The sequence below is a fragment of the Borostomias antarcticus genome (assembly GCF_949987555.1).
Source record: "Borostomias antarcticus genome assembly, chromosome: 5".
In the NCBI taxonomy this organism is placed as follows: domain Eukaryota; kingdom Metazoa; phylum Chordata; class Actinopteri; order Stomiiformes; family Stomiidae; genus Borostomias; species Borostomias antarcticus.
Window position 1 is genome coordinate 25785808 of NC_140238.1, and position 20044 is coordinate 25805851.

Below are 20044 nucleotides of genomic sequence, written 5' to 3' on the forward strand. Positions count from 1 at the left end.
TGACATGAAGGGAACGGAAAAAGAGAAGTGAAGAAACAATGAGTAAAAAGGAGAGTAAGGCTTCAGCTAGTCTGACTCTCCGGATGTAGGTTTTTGAGATAAGCCTTGTCATTAAGAGGCGAGAGAATCTCCCTGCCCCAATCAAGGTCCCCTGGTTGATTGGTTTAAAGTAATACAGCGTTTTAACCCCCTATCTCCTAATGGTACAGAGTTCAGCCAGGCGAGACTAGGCCACAGTTAAAGGAAAGCAGATTGAGACACACACAAAGTGAGAGAGGGAGAAGGTGAATGGAAGAGGAAAGGTTAAGTCAGAAACAGTGAAAGAGGTCAGAGAAATAGAGAGAAATATAGATATTAAAAAGTTGAGGGGAATAAGAGAAATAATAAGAAGCCCTGTAATTCCAAAGACACCCCTCTTTGTCCCCAGTCCATAAACAGTGAGATTCCACCAAGCCTATTGTAACCTTGTGGAAACACTATGTTCTAAGTAAAGCCACTAGATGGCATTGTGCCTTTTTTGGGTCTTCCCAAAGTGATATGTACACCAGTAGAAATAATGCAGGAGGTAGCAGGAATCAGTCTTCCATTTCGAGCGACTTGGCCATGTTCTTGTAGAGCGTTTGCAGCTTTCCAAAGGGGCAAATATGTGACCAGTTTGGTTCTGATGTGGGATATTTTTTCTGTTTTTTACAGATTATGAAAGTGTAAAGTGTAAGCTTTCAAATGAGCTGCCATATATTGAAATCTGCAAATATTTGAAGATATGCTTCTGTGAATGTTGGTACACCTGAAATCACTATGCAGAGAAAAAGGGCTTCAAAGATTCAGAGCTGTTCACACTTCTCACAGGACATGGGCTTTTGATTACAAAAGCACTGTTGTTTGCTATATTGAGTGGGTTATGCTTAATATGTTATTTCTTTACAAAATGACTGAAAAGTGGACACATGATTGTATAGAAGGACAAAATGTAATATTTGCACCGATGGTAACTTTAGTTGGTCTGGTTTTGTTCACAGATTTCATCCACATGTGCTGAGTATTTGAGAGGACTGTAAGGCTAGTACTGTAGGCTACATTCTGGAATCATTGGTTAATTTAAGAACACGGCCGTGTCACTCGAAACGGAAGTTAGCAAGAACTCTGCTTCCTGCTACTTTTCAGGCTAGTTCTACTGGCTCACATCTCACTTTGAGGAGACACATAAAGGCACTGTGCTATCTATGTTATAGCCATCTGGTTTTAACGACACATTTCCTTCAAATCTGTGTAGGGAGCAGAGGGTGTCTGGCCAGGCTCAGTGAATGGGAGGGAGTATAAACAAGAATAAGAATCTCAGAGAAATGTTCAGTCACCGAGATAGAGCCTACAGCAAAGCAAGCAAAACTACATGTAAAACATTCTGTGTCCAATACCATATAAGATAATTTATGATATGGGAGGTTCATAATATATAATCAAGGAGTCAGACTCACCTCCTCCATTCTGATGGCAGAGGTAGGGGAATCTCCAAACGTTCCCCAGGCCCACGCTGAAGCCGACCTGGGCCAGCACATACTGCAGCTTGCTGTCCCATGCAGGACGGTCTGTGTCTGCCACGGGGGGCCTCTGCGCTGCCAGGCCAAGAAGCTGAGACTGTGACTGCCCCTCCCCCAGCTGGGTGTTATCCTCATCACTGGGAAGTGGAGGCTTCTCCGTCTAGTAATGAGGAATAGAAGTGTTGTGATTCATGAATATTAGAAATGCATTTAGAAATTAGACAAGAGGTAAAATAAATTCACATATTCCAGATACTGCATTCTTGGTAAAGAATGATTTGAAGAAGTAAACAAGGAATGGTGTAAGTCTATTCCTGGAGTCTAAACAAGTCTATTTCTGGATTCAAACGTGTAGGGTCAAGAGGGGTCATGATGTCATCAGAGACACTTTGCTTAAAGACTGGGGTCCTGCACATGCTGACACTGTATTACTCACACTATACAAGTAATTGTACATGTAGGCAATTGTACATGTAGTACATGTAGGCAAAGGCAGTGCAAAAGGCAATTTGTAATTGTTGTGCTTCCCAAAGGTGTACAGGTACCCTAAAGTAGGTGGAGCAATTCATGGCAGTGTCGGGAGGAGATCTCTCAAAGTAGATGTACTGTATACTGTAGATGGAGTGGTATTTCAATTTAAATATCAACATGGGCACATTGGCAATTCCCCACACCATTTACATAAAGGTAACTTATAAACAATAATAATAATAATAACAAATAACAATAATAACAAATAAAGTATTATTTCTATCTTATATTAAACGCTTTGTCTTTGTCCACAAGCAAGGTTCAGGGTACAGTAGCTTAAATGTAAATAGCCTAATGTTTAGGCAACCATAAGCCTTACTACATGTATGAGAAAATACCCGTTGTAATCATTAATTTCTCAAGCAACAATTCCTAAATTCCAAATCAACAAACAAATCAATCATCAACCAAAGTCGTTGATTTCAATTATCTGCCAATTACCTGTAGGCTATATGCCACTGAATAGCCTAACATTTCTTCGTTGTTGTTATTTATTTATTTATTTTACAGAATGTAGCATCTCCCAGTGTTGAACACTGGGCTGAAATGTACAGACACGAGTGGGGATGACGCATGCCCCTGGCTATTCTCGCATCTCACAGTCATTTTAGGCAGAGGAGCGTCCAGTGAAAATATTTTTCTATTTTATTACTAAACAGAAAAAAAGAGAACACAAGCAGGCTTTGGGCACAGAAGATTTTCATCAGGCAAAAGCCTTGGTTGTTGTGATCAAGTGATGGGAATTGGGATAGGCTAATGTTTAGCCAACAGGAAAGTTTGGCAAACGAGACCCCTTGTCAGTGCATGCCCAACGCAAAAAGGTTTTTCTGGAGACTGTATTGTATGTTCACCCCAATCTATCCAAACACCTAAAACGCATTTTCAGAGATCAAATGCTCTCTCTATCGCACACCAGGCTGTTGACAGCAACCAATTAATTTCATATTGTCGCAAGGAAGATGGGGCAATGTATGTATGGCCAAATGAGCTATGTCTTTAATAGATAAACACCAGAGCCTCTCTCTGGAAGACTCTAGAAGAATTCTCTAATATGAATGAATCATGCACTGAGCCAGGGTAATTCACATAGATATGCATGGCATAACATCTCGCGTTGCAAGCCACCTGAACATTTATGGAGTGGAAACCCTTGTGATTCATGTAGATGGCATCATTATGTGTGGGAGCATGCAACAGCATCTTGGTCCATGCCTGGCTGCCAGGGCTTACGGCAAATGCTGGACTACAGCGAATAACGGAGCTAGTAGCTAATAGGTAAATTATGTGGGGAAGGCACCTCCCGACACTCCGATAAACAGCTCCACCTACTTTGAGGCAAACTTAGTGCAATCCAGGCAAACGCACCTTAAGGTGGCACAAAAATTCCTTCACATAACCACACACATTCACTTTGCTGAAGAGCCATATGGCCACAGTGCATACCCCTACAGTGAGTCAGTGCAGCAATACTGAACTGCTGTAGATCCATAATGGATGCTGACTCTAAACAGCAAACAACCAAACAGAATCAGCTGTGAGAGTGGAAAAGTACAAGCTGCCTGCAAGCCTGGAGAAGTGCTGGGGCTGTCTGAGAGCTAGAGCCGGACCGAGCAGGTGGTTCCATACACACACAAGCACACTAACACTGACGTACACACACAGTACAAGGTTGTCTGACCTTAGGACAGGCATCAGGGGGTGTTTCCTTGACACACTGGACAGAGACGTGGGTAAGGGGGTGGGGCCAGTCTATTCTGACAGACATAAGGGTTACAGTACATTGGTTTAAATAGCGGCAATTGGTTTAAATAGAGGCTTTGCTGTTGCATTCTGAGTCACTTAGCAATCACACCCAGCACCATGCTTGAAGACCACAGACAAAATGTGGAAGCATAATAAAGGCGTAGGGTCTCTACTAACAATTATATACCGTAAAACTTCAATTAATAGCCCAGACCTTTATTTGCTTCAATCGCTGAACAGACCCGGCCTATATTTGGGACATGCTTCAGCAAAGGTGGGAAATATCGGTACTATCAAATTGTTACCAGTATGAATATTACTTATATAAAAATGTGCATTCATTTGATCAGGCTCTAAGAGACCGCACATCTAGAGAGAGGTGTAGGCTTAGGCCAATCCCGGTAGGCCTAGCCTAGAAAGTCTGAAAGCCCAAAAAAGTTATTTCAACTTTTTTTTTGCACTTTGTGTGAAAAAGATTTTAAGAAAAAAAAGTAAATCAGATAGATATTAGACAACATTGCCTCTTAAATCATTGGGATATATTATACGGTCTTAAAGTCGCACAGAAATGAAAAAAACATTCTGTCCCATTTTGGTTCACATAATTGGTCATAGTGTTCACCTATTCAACGATGTATGCCAAAATATTTACAAAATTCTACTTTTGTTGCAATCTTATATCAAAAATTTGCGTTTTGTATCGGTTATTATAGTGCCACCTATGGACGAATTTGGAGCAAAGAAGCAGCTCCTATTGTCTATTGTCTCCATGCACACAAATTCTCAATCAGAGGTTATCTCAAAACGGCACATCACTGAAAACACCAGTGAGATATTTACTCAGGCTTTCTCGTCCACACCTGCCCTCTCTATGGCCTCAGTCAACGAGCTTGTAGATAATTTCAATGTTAAAATTACAAACATTATTGACGCCGTTGCGCCCACTAAGGTGAAAGTGGTCTCTGGTAAGAGAAGATCTCCATGGAGAAACGCCATGCTGGTCAGAATAGAAAAGAGAGAGTGTTGAAAATCTGAACGCAGGTGGCGAAAAACAAATCTCCATGTTCATTATGACATCTTTAAAGAGAGACTTCGCATTTATAATATGGAGCTGAGAAATGCAAGGCAGACCTTCTTTTCTGACATCATCACCAAAAACCATAACAATGCGCATGCTTTTTTTGCCACTGTTGATAGGCTGACAAACCCTCCTGTGTCAGTAGCCTCTGAACTTCTATCCACCAGGGCCTGCAATGAATTTGCCTCATTCTTCACTGACAAAATTCGACAAGCAGTGAGTGCCTCCATTCCAGGTACAGGACATGTGTCGTCACAGTGTCCACTTAAAATCAATACCATGACACAATTTAATCCGATCAACCATAAAACCCTGGGGGACACTATACAATATCTGAAATCCTCCACCTGTTGCCTTGATGTTCTACCTACAGACTTCTTCAAAACTGTATCCAACTGCATGGCCTCTGATTTATTACAAATTGTAAACACATCTCTTCTTTCAGGTGTGTTCCCACAAACCCTGAAAACTGCAGTCATCAAGCCACTCTTAAAAAAGAATAATCTAGACAGCTCACAAATGAACAATTATAGGCCCATATCAAACCTCCCATTTTTAAGCAAAATAATTGAAAAGGTTGTTTTCCAACAACTGAATAACTTCCTGGTACTAAGTAATGGCTTTGATGTCTTCCAGTCAGGATTTCGACCACACCACAGCACCGAGACTGCTCTAATTAAGGTATTTAATGACATCCATTTAAACACAGATAATGGCAAAATCTCAGTCTTAGTATTACTGCATCTCAGCGCTGCGTTCGACACGGTAGACCACAACATACTACTAGGCCGACTGGAAGATTGGCTGGGAATTTCTGGTACAGTGTTAGATTGGTTTGAATCCTACTTAAAGGACAGGGACTATTTTGTGTCTATAGGCAATTACAAATCTGAGCTGACAAAAATGACCTGTGGAGTTCCCCAAGGCTCCATCCTGGGGCCTCTTCTATTCAACATTTACATGCTCCCACTAACTCAAATTATGGAAAACAACAAAATATGTTACCATAGCTATGCAGATTACACACAAATTTATATCACTATATCACCAGGAGACTATAATCCCATACAAGCAAGTAAGTGCATTCAACAAATCAATGATTGGATGTGCCAGAACTTTCTCCAACTAAACAAAATAAAACTGAAGTAATTGTCTTTGGAGCCAAAGAAGAACGATTAAAAGTCAGTGCTCAACTTCAATCAGTAATGCTAAAAACCACAAACAAAGCCAGAAATCTTGGTGTAGTCATGGACTCAGACCTGAATTTCAACAGCCACATTAAGTCAATTACAAAGTCAGCCTACTATCACCTGAAGAATATATCAAGGATCAAAGGATTTATGTCCCAGAAGGATTTGGAAAAACTTGTCCATGCGTTTATCTTCACTAGACTCGACTACTTAACGGCATGTATACAGGTCTCTCTAAAAAATCGATCAGACAGCTGCAGCTGATTCAGAACGCTGCTGCTCGAGTCCTCACTAAGACTAAGAAAGTGGAGCATATCACACCAGTTCTAAGGTCTTTACACTGGCTTCCTGTCTGTCAAAGAATTGACTTTAAAATACTGCTGTTGGTTTATAAAGCACTGAATGGTCTAGGGCCAAAATATATTTCTGATCTGCTCATATGCTATGAACCATCCAGACCCCTCAGGTCATCTGGCACAGGTCTGCTTTCTGTCCCCAGAGTTAAAACAAAACATGGAGAAGCAGCGTTCAGTTTTTATGCCCCATATAACTGGAACAAACTTCCAGAAAACTGCAGGTCTTCAGCAACTCTTGGTTCTTTTAAAACAAGCCTGAAGACTTTTCTTTTTGCCACTGCTTTCTAAGAGGAGTTATGTTTATCAGTATACTGCACTGTAACTTTTATTCCTGTATTCTATTTGTCCTGCTTTTTGCTTTAAATGTCTATAATGACTTGCTTTTTGTTTTAATGCTTTTAATTATTCCTGCCTTTTGTTTTAAATGTCTATAATGTCTTGCTTTTTGTTTTAATGCTTTTAATGTCTCATGTAAAGCACGTTGAATTGCCCTGTGGCTGAAATGTGCTATATAAATAAACTTGCCTTGCCTTGCCTTGCCTATTGTCGTGACCAAGTTATTTCCTCGGTGGACCGGGCTGCGCATGGACAGGGGCACGGTCAATTCATTTCGATTGCTTGGCACGTTGGATACATTGGATAGCTTATAACCGGTCATATTGTCCTGTAAATACTACTTTAACATTTCTTAATGCCATTGGAATAGCCGAATGCCTTAAATAGTTTAGGGATGTGTGAATGAATGCCATTGAAATAGCCAGATGCTTTAAATAGTTTAAAGGAATGCGTTAATCCGGCTATTCCACCGTTGAGTTCATATCAAATGAATGTTGGATACTTCATAATCAGTCATTGTCATTCAGTCATTGTGGAAATGCTACTTTAAATCATTGGGATATATGCTTAATCGTGCCTGTTGGGTTGGTTGGCACTCACAAAACACATTGCTCTCTCAAGAATAGGAATGCAGGGAAGGGGACACCATCATATCTTTTCAAAACAATTTGTAATGAGTTTCTTCAGTTAATTGAAGAATATAAATATTTTTACAATAAATAAAATACAAGTATTTTTTCATTAGTGTAGATTCCACTCCGGACATATCACACACAGACCAGCTTACATTGATCACACACTGTGTGTCCCCAGAGGGATCCTTATAGCAACGCTATTCTCAGGAACTATTCTCTCTGTTCTGAGGGAGTTGGGCATTAACATCGACCACTGACGTGGACAGTGCTACGACAACACCAGCAACATCACATCTATATAACTATATACAAGTGTGCAGTCATGAATAAGGAACATCAATCCACTGCCTGAATGGGAGCCTTGTGCTGCGCATACTCTGAATTTAGTTGGGAGTAAATACAGTGAACTGCTGCCTTCAAATAGACATGCCTAGGCTACCAACACATTATGCCTGAATTATGGCAACATCCACAACTCACTTCTTAAAATTGCAGAGGATGTTAATCAAAACATTACCACTGCTGCAACGAAGCTCTGGCTCTTTGTAGGCAGATGGAAAGGCTAGAAATAGCTGTCGTATACAATCTATGAAACACTGTGCTCCAGCACAGTGTTTGATACCAAAGGTTTGATACCAAAGGTATCAAACTCAAGAAGTTGAGCTCGGCCTCTCTAATGCAGAGGGACTGGTATGCTCATTGAGGCAGTTTACTGCAGCTCTACGGGATCAATTTGACAGGCTTGAGTGTACAGCAAAGGAGCTGTCACAGTGTGTCACAGAGACGGCTGAGAGGCTGAGAGAGACAGTGAGATGGCATTAAAAAAAACAAACACAGATCAATCATCTGTGCCAGATGTTGAAATGACAATGGCTGCGTTTCCCGAAACATTCTTAGCCCTAAGAAGCTCTTTGAGTCTCTTTAAGGCTCCCGAAAGAAGTTTCCCGAAATGTTTCTTAGCCAAAGATGATCTTTCGTTAAGAAGGATTTGTAAGAAGGGTCTGGGGCGTTCTTAACACTCCTCTTAGCGACCAAACGCTCGCAGATCCAGCTGTCAGGCAAAAGGAGATATTAATCTAATGCGCACTGTTTGTCTTATTGTGTTTTACCCTTTTTCCTTTCTTTCATGTACCCTTTAGTGTTTAAAATTGGGGAAAACTTGAAAATCTATGTAATATGGTTACATGTGTTTTACCGTAGGTTATATCCCTCTAATCAGAATGGATTCCTTTTATAATAAGAATGACGTGGATTTATATAGGCCTAGCACCTTTCACAGAACCCAAGGTCGCTTCAATTTAAATTTTGATGCTGCTCTGTAATTCTTCTTGCTATTTGATGAAGGCCTACTGCCTCCTACGTTACCAGGCTTTATATATAAAGCAATTTGAGCTGCAGTCCATGTCTGAAATAAATAAAGTTGAATTAAGTTTAACATCATGATTATTCTGCAACCATCCCACATCTGCATGCACATACAGTATGAGATACAGTATGAGATACAGTAGTTCATCCCAATCAAACAGTTACCCCCAGATCATCATACACCATAGTCTTCATTAACCAATAGCTGTGCGTAATTGGATGTGATTGCCACTTGGATACACCTGTTGTTTGTCATCACACACACACACAAGCAAAGGGGAATTGGTGCATTGGGTTGCAGGCCACCACGGGCTAGCCATGTAGCCTGCTTGTGAATCCTCTGTATACATTGGTGCATATCCTGTTATGCACTGTGTGTATATTTAGAATGAATACAGATACTGGTTGCCCTGCAACTGGCATGTTCTGTTTTTCTTTTATGGCTCTCCATGCTACTAACCCTTTTCTACCTCCCCTCTCCCTAGTGCCTCTCTCTCTCCCTGCTGCCTTCTAACCAGGTCCTGTGGATGCCCCACTGTCACCCGCAGACCACCCTGAGTCCGATAGATACCCCTGTGTCTGCTGTGGATGTCCTGTACAGCCACTAACCCTGTCCGCAGACCACCCTGGGTCCGATAGATACCCCCGTGTCTGCTGTGGATGTCCTGTACTGCCACTAACCCTGTCCTCCTCCCTAGTCTCTCCCTCTTATACTCTAAACAGGTCCTGTGGACTCCCCCTGTCTCCTGCAGGCCAGCCTGTAGCAGGCCCCGTAGGTAGGCAGAACAGCAGGGCAATGGGAGATGTGTGGATTCAGTTCGCAACTGGTATTATAATCGTGTTCGGGCGCCTTGTTTCCCCGCGTGTTCATTTTTAGCGTTATTTTATTGATGGGGGTAAGTAGGACGCCACTTGTTACATCAAAATTTCATTTGGGAGCATGCAATTATGTGGAACGATTAGCCTGGCATCGACTGTTTTGTTTGTTTCTTTGTTTGTCTGTTTTGGCACCGAAAGATACATCGTAAGGTTCATCCCAAGATACGTTGTTAGTGGAGCTCTCCCTGGGCGCGGTGCTGAAAAAAGAATGAATCGATGCCGCACACATCGATGGCCATCTGTAAAGTCACATAAAAGACTTTGAATAAATGCCAATATAATACATGTTGTCTTAATTATTTGATTTCAGTCTAATATTACTAAAAAGGAAGCTATGCCTCCGAAAGCTCATCTGCTAATGTATTTAAGAGTCAAGGCGAGACCTTGTGATAGTCCCAATTCATACATTAGGCCTACATCAAATAAAATATACCAAAAAAGAGCATTGATCGGATCAGAACATATAAGCCTCATCTGGGATGTCTTGAAAGGCCAGGAAAAATTATGTTAATGATGATGGGCAATGCCCGTTGCGCGTTGGAGCCGTGCCCTGCGACTGCAGCGAGGAGCTCCTGGAGGTGGAGAGGCAGAGGCTGGGTGTGCAGCGGGCCCAGCTGGCAGCCAACACCACCTTCCAGAGGGACATGCTGCAGCTACAGCGTGACAGGCTGGACCTGCAGAACAGGCAGCAGGCCCTAGCGGAGGCACAGTTTGTGCGGCCCTCCATATCAGTGCCCATCATTCTGCCAACTCCAGGTAGGCTAAGTGTGTATTTTGTATACTCTGTCTATTCCCATTCTGCATGCATTCCATGCAATGTCGGTAATTGAATTTTCCTCCCTTGCAGATGATGCAGATGCCTGAGACACACTGACTGCACACACTTACCACACACTGCCCACCCACCACACTACACTGCGCACACACACTACATACACTCACCACACCACTCATCCTTCCTACATGTTGCTACCTTGTCGTGGTGGGAAGGCTTGTGTGCCTCCATGACCATGAAGGTTATACCAGCGGGGGGTGGGTCACCCCCCAGCAGGTTCAACCATGCCGGGCAGGTTTCAGGGTAGAGGCCAGACAAAAAACAACAACTGGCCCTCCAGGTTGGGGGTTGGGCATGGGTCTAACAACCCACCCCGGAAAAAGACAGCCTGTTAGAGGACAAAAGTGTGTTTGTCTGAAGAACAAACCTGCCCATGTTTTTTCCCAACCAATATTAAACAAGTTCCCTTTATCCTGTATATTTGTCATTTCTTGCCACATTACAACAGTAGAGGTTTTGAAGAAGGCACACAATATAACAAACAGCATTTGTAAGATCACTAAATACCGTGAATCTGTTAGCAAAGTACACTATAAGGACAACAGTATTGGGCCACCTACACATTACACCTATAGGAACTTTCATGACATCCCATTCTAAATTAATAGGCATCAGTGTGGAGTTGGTCCCCCTGTGCAGCTATAACAGCCTCCACTGTTCTGGGAAGGCTTTCTACAATATTCTGGAGTGTGTCTGTGAGAATCTTTGGCTATTCATCTAGATGGCCTCATTGGATTAATCAATTCACCAGGATATCTGTTGGTAGCCTATCTGACATTATATAAAGACAGCCAGAAAAGCCATGTCATCAAATTATCCTTTTACGTAAGAAAATGTTCACAGAGTGGATTATATTAGGCTATGGATAGTCCCTATATGTTACTGTATTTGGCTCAGTTAAATTTTAAAACACAATATTCCTGTGATGTGTTATGTAGGTAGGGTACAAAACATTTTTATATCATTAAATTTCTTTGAATTTTGTGTACACTAATGATGTAATTCGCGCAGGTAGGGTAGATAGATGTGCGCTATATTGCAACTCTCCTTTTTAAAAGTATAATTTTGCTCTGATCGTGCGAAAACTATAACGGGATGAACGGAGCGCATCGCCAAGAGACAGCTTACGATGGGTTCAGACCGCCCTTAAGAAAGTATCCCTTGGCTAAGGTATACATTGGCTAAGAAGGCTCTGGGAAACAGCGCGTCGGCTCCAGGGAGAGCTTACGATATATCTTCGGAAGGTACATCGTAAGGTCGATTTATGATGTACCTTGGGTGGAGCTGGGAAACGCCGCACCACCTAGAGGGGGACCTTACAACGTATCGATGAACGTAGCGCTACGATGCCTCTGGGAAACGCACCCCTGGACTTTACGACTAGTCATGGACTTTGCCAGGAAGACATTTTAAAAGGTATAGTAGGAACAGAAATAGACTTTAATACCTGTGGCAGAGCTGAGGGGGGCTGACATGCTGATAGGTTTGTCCCTACAAGCAACACCTTTCATAGTACACTTACACATTTAATCCATTGTAAATATATAAAATGTAATAATTGGTGCAGCATTAAAGGACAATGCTCATTTTTGACAACCTGGACCTTATTTACGACATATTATAAGACGTTTGACTCACCGAGATCACTTTGGTGTAGTTCGGAGGCATGTAGAAGAAATTTAAAATCCAGCGCGAGCCAGTATATCCATGTAATAGCGGTGGTCGGGGCACTTAGAATGCAGTTTCTAAAAATCTATTTTCTGCCGCGAAACGGTTGTTTTCATCAATCTGTCTTGATGAATCGCTAGTTGTGCTTACATAGAGCATAGGCCTGTTGTGGTTTTCACATGCCATGATCTTTAGAAACGTCTTTCGAAACGAAATAGCTTCCTCACTTGCTCCAGCACGCATTCGCACAGCGCGCAATCGTTGCTCCAGCACGCTGTGCGCATGCGTGCTGGAGCAAGTGAGGAAGCTATTTCGTGTCCAAAGCAGTTCTAAAGATCATATTACAGAGGCATTTAAATTTCTTCTATATGCCTCGAACTACACCAAAGTGATCTCGGTGAGTCAAACGTCTTATAATATGTCGTAAATAAGGTCCAGGTTGTCAAAAAACGAGCATTGTCCTTTAAGACAAACAGTGTAAGAATTTACAATGTTATGGACACTGTAGGCACTGATGTTTTTTTTGTTTTTTTTTACTTAATAACTGCTTCAAAATTATTTTGATGGTACACTGCCTTGTAATAGGCAGAATGTTGGCTCTTTCGTTCCCATCCCTCCCCAAGAATGCTTCTTCTTGAAATAATTAGTTTGGTGTAGTGGGACGCTATTTTCACGGAAAAATCCGTAATGCATTACGGCATTACTTCACACACCAACTTCCCCTGGCTATTGCTATAATAATAGCACACATTCTCAAATCACAGTACTATACACATTGTGGTGGAGGCGAAAAGACAAAAGAGGAGCATTACAGAAAAAGACAAGACCAGAAAAAGAGAAAGAGACCAAGCCAAAAACCAAACTAGAGGATTGGTTTTTACTTGGTGGCAGGAGCGTCACAATGAAAGACTGCAAGAGCAAGACTGACGCAGAGCTGGCCTCTTTGAGTGTGTGTGTGTACTGTTGCAAGTTGGGCCAACAAGGCTGTCAGTAGACCGACATTAGTTGTCGGTCTACATACATTATACCTGGGAATATATACTAACTTGGCCCTTTCATTCAGGACTGGTTTCACCTATTAAACAAATGCAGGCGTGCAGCTGTACTGAACGTGCATAGTATTTACCATTTTACTACAGCTGTGCAAAAGTGAACCTGTAGGGGGCGCCAAATCGCAAAAAATACCACATCTTGCTGCTTTAACGCTTCATCCCTTTCACATTCTACTTAATATGCATGCATCCTAAGGGTGATTGGATACAATTTAAGATGACCGCCACTCAACGACAATGCAACGCCATGTAAACAGGAAGTGAGGTCTAATTGCTTAATGCATCATCCCTTTGACATTCTACTTAATATGCATGCTCTCTAAGGGTCAATAAGCAGAATTTAAACTTACTAATCTTTAAAGCTACGGGCTCAGTTCAAAGAAACTATTCAGGCTGGAAAGTTAAAAAGTATTTAGGTTCCTAGCTTCTTTACGTAATGCAGTTCAGCTTCTTCTGAAAGTTTCAAATTTTAGCTAAGCTTCCAGGTTTTTCAGCTTCCAAGTTTTTTAGCTATACATTCCATCAATCATTCCATCTTTCAGCTTTGACAGTATAACAGTTCTTCTTCTTCGTTTGGGTATAGATGTTTCACTCCCCCCCAGGCTCGGGGCCGAGGAGCTATCCACCCCGCGCCTGGGTGAGGGGTCACCCGGGCTATATATCCGGGCACACCTCCAGGAGCCATGTCAGCGTTTCGTCATCCACAACCGTCAGGCCATGCATTCCATTGGGTGTCTGATATATCGGACAGTCCTGGATGACATGGTCTGCGGTTTGTTCCTCGGCGACACACTCGGACGCCGCACAGGATACCAAGCCCCATCTGTGCATCGATGAGCGGAAGCATCCGACGCCGGTCCGGAGGCGGTTAAGCCTCACCCACACCAGTCTGGGAGAGTCCATCCCGTTAGGGTAAGGACCAGTGGCCGGGATGAAATCACAGAGTCTGGAGGTGTTTGCCTCCCACTCCGCACGCCAGGTGTGGTCTGCCCATCCTGCCTCTCTGATGTTAAGATCTCTGCATTGCTGCAGGAGATCCCGTGCAGCAGGCACAAAAGGGTGTCTCGACTTGAGCCTGTCGTGGGGCAGATGGTTAGGCTCCACGGCCCGGCAAGCGAAACGTGCTGTGTTTTCTGTGCGGTGGAGGCCAGCGGGCTGGATGCCTACAAGGATGGGAAGGAGTGAGACGCAGGCATCCCATCGCGATGCGCAAGGCTTCGTTGATAGGCGTGTCGATAAGACGGGTGTGAGCGCTGCGGCACCAGACCGGTACGCAGTATTCACTAGTCGAGTAGACCAGGGCTAGGGCTGCCATACGCAGTGTTTTTGCCCCGGCGCCCCAGCCTGATCGGACCAGTCGCCTCATCAATGCCACACGAGCTGTTAACTTCTATCGCAGTGACTCGAGGTGTCACAGTTTACAGAGTATTAGAGTTAATCTTCCAGCTTTTGTCGCAATGTATTTAAGTTCTTAGCTTCTTTAGGTAATGCTGTTCAGCTTCCAATTCGGCCATTTTCACATTTCAGCTTCCAGGTTTTTTAGCTTCCAGGCTTTTCAGCTGTGTAGTGTTTAATTTGAGGTTTCAGATTTTCCACATTCATGCATTTACAGCAATGCTTTTGCGATTTCTTTCAGATGCTCAGCATTCACACATTTTCTGAAGCAAATGTAATTTTCTTGTTATGTATTACTCTCTTGCTTGAGTGAAGAGTTGAATACATTCTTACCTTATTTAGATACTATTTATACTGTTCATACTTTATTCTCAATAGATACCATTCACACTTTATTTATTTTGATATATTTGTAGTAATATAAGTATCTAGTACTATTATACCTATCTAAACTACATATTATGCCTGCTGTCAGTAAGCACACACATTTTCATAGGAAAATGTACCTTTTCTAGTTATTATTAGGGGCCCAATGCTGTGGTAATAGGAACCCTATTGTAATATTATTTTCCTGAAATTGGTCAAATAAAGTTTGCATTTCTGCCATTTGGTATGTAGTCTTAAATCTTTTAGTCTACCCTCTGTCTGTTACCCTGTCCTCCTGTCTGTCAGTCTGCCTCCGTTTGTCCGTCTGCCTTCCTGCCTGTCAAATCAAGTCTGATTATGGTTCTCTTGTTCTCTGTAAAGCGCATTGTGTTGCCTCTGGGTATGAAATGCGCTATACAAATAAAGCTTTGATTGATTGATTGATTGATGGTTATGGGGGCATGTCTGTAGGACCCCGCCCCATTACCGCTTGTGGATATATTTTATCTAGTACTATCTGGCCAGGCAGTAAAAAAATCCCCACCCAAAAATGTAATTTAGGCACTAAGTTCCAGGGAAGGAGAATAAAAGCTCCTGTGTATCAGGTCTGGAAACATGGGCTGCTTTTAGATTGTTGAGCAACAAGTTGAGTAACTTTAATTCCTTGAGGACTTGCAGGGGACTGACTGGCAGCCATATCAAAAGCTGGTTGAATGTCAGGTAAACACACATGCACAGTTTGAACCAGGTGTGGTTACGTCATCATTTTTTCTAAAGCTATTTAATTAACATTTCAGTCATTTAGCAGACACTTTCATCCAAAGCAACTTACTCGAGACGAATGTACTTAAATAAATGAACTGACTGTACATCCCATCAGTAAAGCCTTCTATAAGAACTAGCCTATACAGTATGTGCCATCGGCAGTCACAGTGCAAGATCATACACATATTCTGTACATACTGTTTGAGGGTATGGATCAGTTCAATAGGAAAAATAGCTCAGTAGCACGAGCATAATGGTTTGAGGCTGGTTTACCTCTTGTTGACTTGGTCATTTAGTTAAAGCATTCCATAGAGTCTGGTCCACAGACACATTTAAATGCAAAGAGATTATAGTATTGGCTTAGAAGAGTCTGTGTTACCAAGAGTCTGGTGATGCTGATGGGTCACAGACTTGAAGAAGTCATTGCCTGCAAAGGATATTTGGTAATGTAGGCCTACTAAACATGGTTAGGTCCCTATATGTATATATTGTTGATCTGTCTGTATACTTTTGGCAGTCTTAAATTGCAGAGGACCATGTACAAAACGTTCCGTCATTTTTTTAATGCAGTTCATCACATATAACAATATCCTCAATTGAAAGTCATGATTGTCTGACTGTAACCTCAGTTATATTATTTCAAATCCAAAGTAGGCTACTATAGTACAGAGACAGAACAACAAAATCAGTCTCAATACTTAGGCCTACAGAGGGCGTTGTAGGTATTGATGACTCAGTTTCAAGGATCTTTATTTATCACGTGATATGATATTGTGCCCAATATGGAGCTTGAACCAACGTTCCTGAGAGTCTCCAGACTGAGCTATCCGGACAGACTGAGTGAAGGAGGTTCTAAAGTCTCATTAGTAATTCTTCCAATCCTAAATCCACAACTCTACCTATATAATATTGCACCTATAGTTAACCCTTAAAGACATTAAAATGGTATCCATGTAACGACAACCAATATTATTGGTGGAACCAAAGCTCAAATGAAAGTTGTGCTCACAGACCTTGAGTCACCTTGGGTTTGGACAAAGTTCTTAACTTTTACTGATTGTGCAGTAAGCAGAATGGTAACACAAATATAATAGATTAGTCTACTCTCCAATGATAAGGTACATGTAGCATATGGCAGTCCATTTTCCAGCAAAACAACTAACATTCTTACATTTATCACTGATCACATGATTTATTAACATACTAAATTATTCACTTGCAATTAAGTAGGCTGCAGATCGATCACTGTAATATAATTTGTCAAATTTTATATTAGACCTATTTATTGAATCAGTTTATCACTGGTGCATAAATCACAGAATGCCTAACCTAGGTATATAACTATTTTCTTGCAGTGTACATAATGATATTGTGGAGTAGGCCTACAACTTGTAATTTTAGCCTACACTCATTTGTATCTGAATACATTCATTTGCAATATGCCAGTGAATGGAATTAGGTCCTTCATAGTGGAAAATAACTAGAAACGAACGTGCATGAATAAAACATGGCAAAATTACTCAATCTTCGATTAGCTAAATCATGAAGATGCGTGGCTTATTAGAAATTTGGGGCATTTAACGATTGTCTTTGCCGTTTAAGCTATCCGCCAATGTTCCATAAATTGTATAGCCTACACGTGTCATGTATCCTATGTCGAATAACGTAGGGTGGGAGACTGATTTAAAAGTACGAGCACAAACAAAACACTCACATGCGCCCTGCACATCTCGTATGTAACGTCACATTTAGGCTTTTTGTGACATGTTTTTCTTAATTTGAGAACATACCATGTTGTGTGCCCTCTAACTCGAGCTGCAACTCGGAGGGACTGAAGGGGGTAGGTTTTTGACGGGACACTTCGTACCCCCTCTTCTTTTTCTCCGTTCACCCAGTGGTTCTGGTTGAGAGTATTGTCTTGACGAAAAATAAGATATCGGGTAGTGCGATAGTAGGCTAGGCTATTTAGAGATTATATGAAGTGCAAAATTTAAAGGTATTTAGGCTTCGGATATCTTCCGACAAAAACTTGACAGGCGCCACGTTGAACTGATAGGAACATGATCACGTAGCGGTATCACGGAGGCACACACCCCAAGTGTTTCCATTGGTTGTAGCATACTGTCTTACTTCATGGTCCTTGCCCTGCCCCTTTTCAGCCCTCCACCGATGGTACAACAGAGCTGCTACTTCAAGCTGCCACAGCAACTAGGTCTCCTACTAAAATCATGTCAAGTCACCTTATTTTGAGTGTTTTATGATCTTGAATCTTATATCCAAGCGAGGAAGTCACCAAACCCCTCTTTCTAAATCTCATCAGATTGAAGAGACCACTCAACAACTTCTCTCAGATTAACTGCATTTATTTCATGGTCCAGCACAGCTGTTAGGCAAACACGTGAATGTGGTTGGTGGTGAAGGCAAAACAGGCTACAGCTCCTGCTCCACAGTTGAAATCGTCAACCAATAAAAGGGAAACGACTTCTGGTCATTATAGTAGCCTACCACTACCTGTTCTATTAATACATCCATGACCACTACCCGCCACACGAGGGCATAAAACAAATGGGGAGCAAAAGCGTAAAACTACGCCCTCTACTGGTTGGATATCTTTTGCATAGTAGAAAATCGATATCAACACAAAACGTAATGACAACACATACCATTTGGATAGATAAAGCAATAAACTACTAATTACTGTATACCAACGTCCATCATATTATCGTACAGTTCCTAAAAGGTACCTTTTATTTCTTTATTTGTTTGTTTGTTTGCTTGTTTTTGTTTCTTTTGTTTTAGTTATATTACAGAGAACACCACCTTCTGAGCACATCTCGAGTGCAACTGACCAGAGTGCTCCCAGTGAGCATTTTTCTGTTGAAAAGACGACTATCATATTGAAAAGACGTGAAAAGACCAGTGAAATTACATGCAAAACTGGCTCAAAAGTGCAAAGTGAAATACCAGATATTTGAAGACGATTAAATGTTCACATTTAGACCATACTTCACCAAGATATTACACTGGTGAAATATGATCCAAATGTGAATGTTTAATCAACGTCTTCAAATAGCCGGTATTTCAGTTTGCACTTTTTTTGCACAAGTTTTGCATGGAATTTCACTGGTGACCATAAGCCATATTTTAAACGACTTTTCAACTGAAAAATGCTCACTGAAAAGTTGATCTGCAAAAGTAATTCGGGCTACAGGTTGACAGACAAACAGCAGCACAGCACAGCACATCACACACACACACACACACACACACACACACACACACACACACACGCACACACACACACAGATATAGTCTACCCCAGTAAAGTTAGAGAGTCCGGTGATAAGTCACAAAAAACGCCCCACTGGCCACATCAGAAAAATACGTCTATCCTTTTTAATTTCTCTCCATCTTTATTTCTGCACATCTGAGCAGTCGTCTGTGTGGGATTCCCTGCCCTGCTGCCTGACCTGATGTCAGGTGCTACCTGAACACCATGAAACACAAGAAACAGTACCACCTATGACTGTGCAAGGAGTTTGCCTTGTACAGTACACCAGGGAATGTTGGGAGTAGTGTCTTATTCTTTGACTGTGTGGTTGTAGTGTGACACCTTCCTCTCTCCTCTTCTCTCCTCTCTCTTTATCTCTCTCTTTTCTTCTTTCTCTCCTCTGCTTAAGTGACACTACATTTTCTAATTTACAAACTCTTCACCAACAATTTGATGTCCAATTTCAATATGAAGGGGGGGGGGGGCGAAGAAAAAGAGGGCCTTCACAGCAATGGTGCTGTACTCTGGGGTTAAAGGTAATATTATTCACCAATATTTAATTGAATGACTGGTTGTACAGTCAAAGGGGAAACCAAACACCAAAAAGGACATCAAAGATGCATGGTAGCACTCACCAATAAAAGATACATAGACAGATCTTCTATTTCACCGGTTTATTTTTGGCATCAATGGAACATGCTAACATTTCGGCCAGAGGCCTTCCTCAGAGCATTTTCAGATCCTGACTAGTCTCCCAGTTCCTGCCGCTGAAAAGCATCCCCACAGCATGATGCTGACACCACCATGCTTCACTGTAGGGATGGTATTGGCCTGGTGATGACACCACCATGCTTCACTGTAGGGATGGTATTGGCCTGGTGATGACACCACCATGCTTCACTGTAGGGATGGTATTGGCCAGGCGCACTTTTATTTTGACAATATTCTGAAAACTAAATATTTACAGAGGGGTCTGTGAATACATTCTTATTCTGAAAATATATTGAAAAAATACTGCATACACCTATTAAAGATACATTT

The 20044-nt window shown here is 41.8% G+C and overlaps 1 protein-coding gene across 1 annotated transcript in view; it reads right to left on the bottom strand.

The window, feature by feature from the left end:
- Positions 1–2215, bottom strand: part of slc6a16a (solute carrier family 6 member 16a) — a gene marked incomplete at its 5' end in the record, with an annotated part of 39630 nt that extends 37415 nt beyond the window's left edge. The window contains 2 exons of the mRNA XM_084439031.1: positions 1476–1698; positions 2084–2215. Coding sequence (XP_084295157.1) covers positions 1476–1698; positions 2084–2215 — 355 coding nt within the window. The remainder of the gene's footprint in view (positions 1–1475; positions 1699–2083) is intronic.
- Between the last annotated feature and the right edge of the window lie 17829 nt (positions 2216–20044).